This window comes from Anomaloglossus baeobatrachus, chromosome 10, assembly GCF_048569485.1.
Source record: "Anomaloglossus baeobatrachus isolate aAnoBae1 chromosome 10, aAnoBae1.hap1, whole genome shotgun sequence".
Lineage (NCBI taxonomy): Eukaryota > Metazoa > Chordata > Amphibia > Anura > Aromobatidae > Anomaloglossus > Anomaloglossus baeobatrachus.
The window spans coordinates 196,920,467-196,927,118 of NC_134362.1; the positions used below are offsets into that span (position 1 = coordinate 196,920,467).

The window sequence follows — 6,652 nt, forward strand, 5'->3', positions numbered from 1 at the left end:
AGCTACAGTGTCCCCCCCCCATATATACCTACAGCCACAGTGTCCCCCCCATATCTACTTACGGGCACAGTGACCCCCATATGTAATTACGGCCACAGTATCTCCGATATATATACCTACAGCTACAGTGTCCCCCCATATATACCTACAGCCACAGTGTCCGCCCCATATCTACTTACGGGCACAGTGACCCCCATATGTAACTATGGCCACAGTGTCCCCCCCATATCTACCTACAACCGCAGTGTCCCCTCAAATACAGTATATACCTACAGCCGCAGTGTCCCCTCATATACAGTATATACCTACAGCCGCAGTGTCCCACCATATCTACCTACAGCCGCAGCGTCCCCTCATATATCTACCTACAGCCGCAGTGTCCCCTCATATACAGTATATACCTACAGCCGCAGTGTCCCACCATATCTACCTACAGCCGCAGTGTCCCCTCATATACAGTATATACCTACAGCCGCAGTGTCCCCTCATATACAGTATATACCTACAGCCGCAGTGTCCCCTCATATACAGTATATACCTACAGCCGCAGTGTCCCCTCATATACAGTATATACCTACAGCCGCAGTGTCCCCTCATATATCTACCTACAGCCGCAGTGTCCCCTCATATATCTACCTACAGCCGCAGTGTCCCCTCATATATCTACCTACAGCCGCAGTGTCCCCTCATATACAGTATATACCTACAGCCGCAGTGTCCCACCATATCTACCTACAGCCGCAGTGTCCCCTCATATATCTACCTACAGCCGCAGTGTCCCCTCATATATCTACCTACAGCCGCAGTGTCCCCTCATATACAGTATATACCTACAGCCGCAGTGTCCCACCATATCTACCTACAGCCGCAGTGTCCCCTCATATATCTACCTACAGCCGCAGTGTCCCCTCATATACAGTATATACCTACAGCCGCAGTGTCCCCTCATATACAGTATATACCTACAGCCGCAGTGTCCCCTCATATACAGTATATACCTACAGCCGCAGTGTCCCACCATATCTACCTACAGCCGCAGTGTCCCCTCATATATCTACCTACAGCCGCAGTGTCCCCTCATATATCTACCTACAGCCGCAGTGTCCCCTCATATCTACCTACAGCCGCAGTGTCCCCTCATATCTACCTACAGCCGCAGTGTCCCCTCATATATCTACCTACAGCCGCAGTGTCCCCTCATATATCTACCTACAGCCGCAGTGTCCCCTCATATATCTACCTACAGCCGCAGTGTCCCCTCATATACAGTATATACCTACAGCCGCAGTGTCCCCTCATATACAGTATATACCTACAGCCGCAGTGTCCCACCATATCTACCTACAGCCGCAGTGTCCCCTCATATATCTACCTACAGCCGCAGTGTCCCCTCATATATCTACCTACAGCCGCAGTGTCCCCTCATATCTACCTACAGCCGCAGTGTCCCCTCATATATCTACCTACAGCCGCAGTGTCCCCTCATATATCTACCTACAGCCGCAGTGTCCCCTCATATATCTACCTACAGCCGCAGTGTCCCCTCATATACAGTATATACCTACAGCCGCAGTGTCCCCTCATATACAGTATATACCTACAGCCGCAGTGTCCCACCATATCTACCTACAGCCGCAGTGTCCCCTCATATATCTACCTACAGCCGCAGTGTCCCCTCATATATCTACCTACAGCCGCATTGTCCCCTCATATCTACCTACAGCCGCAGTGTCCCCTCATATATCTACCTACAGCCGCAGTGTCCCCTCATATATCTACCTACAGCCGCAGTGTCCCCTCATATATCTACCTACAGCCGCAGTGTCCCCTCATATATCTACCTACAGCCGCAGTGTCCCCTCATATATCTACCTACAGCCGCATTGTCCCCTCATATCTACCTACAGCCGCAGTGTCCCACCATGTGTAAATATGGCCACAAAGCCCCCTCAGGTAACACAAAACACTGCACAATATCTGCAGACAGAGGCTTTTCCAGCAGCTGACGCTTATCACAGCCATTTGTAGATTAGAATCCGTTATTATCTCCAGTAATGGCGTACCTGTCTTATAGATTTGCTGCTTCTGCAGTGACTGGAGCTCCTGACAGGACTGTGTGTGCTGACGAGAGCCGCTCCTCCACCTGTGCCGCTCACCTGTCCTCTGCCCCAGTCACAGCGTGCACCAGAGCATCCAATCACAGCACTGCTTTCATTCTCCCACTGCAAGATTGGAAATGTGAAATTAACTCTGATTGGTTGCTATGGGCAGCTAATGCTACTAATGGTTACTATGGAGCAAGGGAAACACAGTTTATGCTAATTATGTCATGTGGATATTAAGGAATTGTAAAAAATATATAATATATGCAGAGATTTCATGTTCTCGGAGTCACTTCACAATACACCACATTTATCTTTTAATAAAATTGCACAAATCAGCTCCATGTTTCACATACGTGTTCTGTTTCTGTATTTTCCATAGATAGGACATGGGCTATAATTTACACCAAATTATCACCTAACTTGTAGTAACATTTTTGGGTCACAGACGTCCCTATTCTTACACTCCCCGACTTTCCATATTATACTATGTATATGACGTATAACGCCATGTTGTTGTTTTTTTCCTTAGTGCGGAGCGACAATTATCATCATGCTGGTTGGCGATACGTACACCCTGATAAACTACGTGTCTTTTATTAACTACCTCTGCTACGGAGTGACAATTATGGGGTTAATTGTTCTTCGCTTCAAGAAACCCAAAATGTTCCGACCGATTAAGGTAACAGTTGGGCAGCGCGTTGCGACATGTCCGCACGTCTATCACTATTGTATATCCTTGAAAGAAAAGATATTAGACATGATGGTCCAGTTCTGTCCTCCATGGCAATTGGATCAGGGCAGTCTTCGCTTCTGGAGTTGACGATCCTGAAACTTTTACTAGGCCCCGATACATGATGATGTCACGGCTTAATGTACGTCATGACATCACATGAGGCCTTGTTACTGGGCTTCACGTCATGACATCACATGGCGCCTCGTTACTAGGCTTCACATCATGACATCACATGAAGCCTCGTTACTAGGCCTCACATGACATGAGGCCTCATTACTAGGCTTCACGTCAAGACATCACATGAGGCCTCGTTACTAGGCTTCACATCATGACATCACATGAGGCCTCATTACTAGGCTTCACATCATGACATCACATGAAGTCTCGTTACTAGGCTTCACATCATGACATCACATGAAGCCTCGTTACTAGGCCTCACATGATATCACATGAGGCCTCATTACTAGGCTTCACATCATGACATCACATGAAGCCTTGTTACTAGGCCTCACATGACATCACATGAGGCCTCGTTACTAGGCGTCACGTCATGACATCACATGAGGCCTCGTTACTAGGCTTCACATCATGACATCACATGAGGCCTCATTACTAGGCTTCACATCATGATATCACATGAAGCCTCGTTACTAGGCCTCACATGACATCATGTTAGAGGGGCCCAGAATGTGTATAAGGTGTTCACGTGTCTGTTACCTTTTTAGATTCATGTTATAGATAAAAATCGTCAATGGGTACATATATAAAACGTATGCTATCCTCATGGTGAAAAAGTAAACAAGGCCCCAAAATGGTCCGTTTTTATCTCATATGCAAAAAAAAAATGGAAATCTGAATGAAAGTGGAATTAGTGTACCAGAAAAGCTTCCTGTACATATGCCAATTGTATCCATAATGCTCTATGGACCCAACAATGTACCTTTTAGTTTAAAGGGTTATTCCTATCTACAAGATCCTATCCCAATATATAGTACGGCAGGTGTAATAATAATAATGTTAGCAAATACCTCCAATTAGAAATGTACTATAGGTCTCCTGATTAGCTTTGTCTCTTACCTCATGTGCAGGGCATTCCAGGACCTTAGCTATCCATGATTATGTCCACTAGTAACTAACTGTGACTAGATGTGTGGTCGTAACCATGGATGCCTAAGGTTCTGCAATGCCCTGCACATGAGGTAAGAGACATAGCGAATCAAAAGAGCTATTCTGCATTTCTAATTGGAGGGATTTCATATTATTATTATTAGTAGTATTATTATTATTTATTATTAATAATAATTATTATTATTATGTCAATGCGTGGATGGGTTAAAAATGCAGGAAAAAACACACCAACAATTGACATGCCGCAGATTATTTTCTGCACCAAATCTGCAAGGAAAAAAATAAGTAACGTGCGCACAGGACTTCCGAATTTTCATTGACTTTGCTGATATAAAGATATTAAGGCCTCAAGCTGCACCAAAAAAACGCACTGTGCGCACGCAGCCTAAAACTTTCCTTCTGAACATACCAGTATGCTAATATGTCAACATGCATTAAGTAATATACCGGTACTTATTTTGCTGCACCCTTATGAATATTCACATTCATTCGGCAGATTTTTATAGGTGAAGTCTAGTTAAAAAAAAAAATATGGACAGACATTAAAAAATTACCATTATTTTATAATTTTCTGTTTTATTTCAGGTGAATCTGCTGATTCCCATCACTTATCTGTGTTTCTGGGCATTCCTACTGATATTCAGCTTTTATTCAGAACCAATAGTGTGTGGCGTCGGACTCATCATTATTTTAACGGGTGTGCCAGTCTTCTTCCTGGCAGTTTACTGGAAGAATAAACCAAAGTGTGTAGATAGACTTATTGGTAAGTCATTGTGCACTTTTGTAGAATGCAACCCAAAAAACTAGCAAAAAAACTAATGGAAATACAGTACGAGAATTCCTTAAAGGGAATCTGTTAACAAGATTTTACCCCCAAACTATTTATATGTGCATGTAGCTCATTCAAAGACAAGTCCAACAATGCCTTTACATGAGAAATCAGCATTTCAATAGATATGCAAATGAGGCTGAAGAGCTATGGTAGATTTGAAGCCTCCGTCACTCCAGCTCTATTCCCTGTCTCCTCCTGCTTGACTGACAGCCTCTATGCTGTGTAACTTCAGGAAAGGGAGCCTGTCATGTGATTTTCGGCTTTGCACACACCTGCTGGCATGGCATAGTCAGACTCTGTTCACACCACAAAGTCTGACAAGCAACCTGAGGCTTCAGTATTGTTCAGCCAGAACAGTGTGTCGGCTGATTCAGGTTCACTGGTCTTCAGTACCTAAGAGCTCAGGTTGCTAATTGCCTCATGCAGCTGTCTCCTCTCTATTTAAAGCACGGCTTCCTTCCTGTAGGTGCTGATGATAGCTTCAGCGATCCTGGTCTTGGTGATGGTCATGTTTATGGCGATCTGTGTTGCGCTTCTGAATGGTGTGAGCATTTCCCTGTTCTGCGTTACTTCCTCCCTTTTTTCGTTGTTTCCCAGTACACATATTGTCTCTGCGGTGTGTTTTGAGTACTGTGTGCACAAGTTTCCATTCTCCCTTGTCCGAGAGGTTTTGTTTTTGTGTTTTCCGGCCCGCGCCGAGGGTGTTGGAGATGGGGAATAAAATCAGGGCTCAAACAGGAGTTAGGATCACGCTGGGGGCTCGGACCTGGTTACCATCAAACCTACCTCTGAGATAAGGGACAGTGCAGGGATTCTAGTCTGAGGGACGGCCTAGGGGCCCCTGTCCCGTCTTTTCATACCTCGTGACACAGACATTAGTCATGCAAGATGAGGCGATGATGGGCGAGGAATAGAGCTGGATTGACAGATCGGATTTATTTGTAGAGGCAGCTCCATCACATTCACACCATATTGTGTCCGTCATGTTTTTGCTCCATGATAACCCAATTTTCACACTTTCCTTCCAGAAAAGATGACATACTGCGGACAGAAAGTTTGCTACGTTGTCTACCCTCAACCAGACCTTCCAGAAGAGGACCTGGTCCACTGCAACGATGCCCTGGTGACCGACAACAACGAAAAGTCCCTCAAAACGCAATGAGCTGCTGCTTTCCAAGTCCAAGCTTCCCTGCATTTTTGTTTACAAGCAAATATGTGGAGAAAATGTACTTGAAAATCTAGCAATATAGAAAAATATGGCATGGAAGGCGCGAGGAAGGGCGAGGCATCCCAGGAAACTCAACATTGCAGAGACTTACGGCTTTGACTTGGCGGCTAATGCAAAGAACCGGATGCGTTTTTGATATATTATGTCGATTAACCCATTCCCAGCCTGGGGAACGAACACAAGACACCCCCCAACAGCGCCGTTCCCCTCCCGTCAAATGAGCCACTGTATATTCTAACTGCAAGAACTTTTTTTTCGGCCTTCCATCTTGTATAAATTGAACTTTTATTTCCTCAATTAAAGCATAATTGTCAACCACCTGCGGCGTTCCGTGTGCACCTCTGTATTTCACAGGACCCCAAGGTTTGTAAAAGTAGAGGGAGATTTATGTTGGCACAATCCAAGAACCATGAAGCCATGAAGAGTCATATAGACTTACTAATAAAGCTAAACATTATAAAGGGGTCCCCTGAGCAGAAAGCCAAGATCACCTAACATTCTAGCATGGTCACTTATTTTTTGGGATACTTAAACTTCTCGCGGGAACGTAAGCTTAGGGTGTGTTCACACTGCATATTTTTCCAGGAGTCAAAAACTACGAGTTTTCTGGTGGAAACTGCTTCAGT

General features: G+C 44.8%; 1 protein-coding gene across 2 annotated transcripts in view; it reads left to right on the plus strand.

Moving 5' to 3' along the window:
* Nucleotides 1–6,346, plus strand: part of SLC7A10 (solute carrier family 7 member 10) — an 80,391-nt gene extending 74,045 nt beyond the window's left edge. For both annotated transcript variants that reach the window (XM_075326103.1, XM_075326104.1), the window contains 3 exons: nt 2,635–2,784; nt 4,552–4,729; nt 5,827–6,346. In XM_075326103.1, the coding sequence (XP_075182218.1) occupies nt 2,635–2,784; nt 4,552–4,729; nt 5,827–5,960 (462 nt within the window). In that variant the 3' untranslated portion in view covers nt 5,961–6,346. The remainder of the gene's footprint in view (nt 1–2,634; nt 2,785–4,551; nt 4,730–5,826) is intronic.
* The last annotated feature ends 306 nt before the right edge of the window (nt 6,347–6,652 follow it).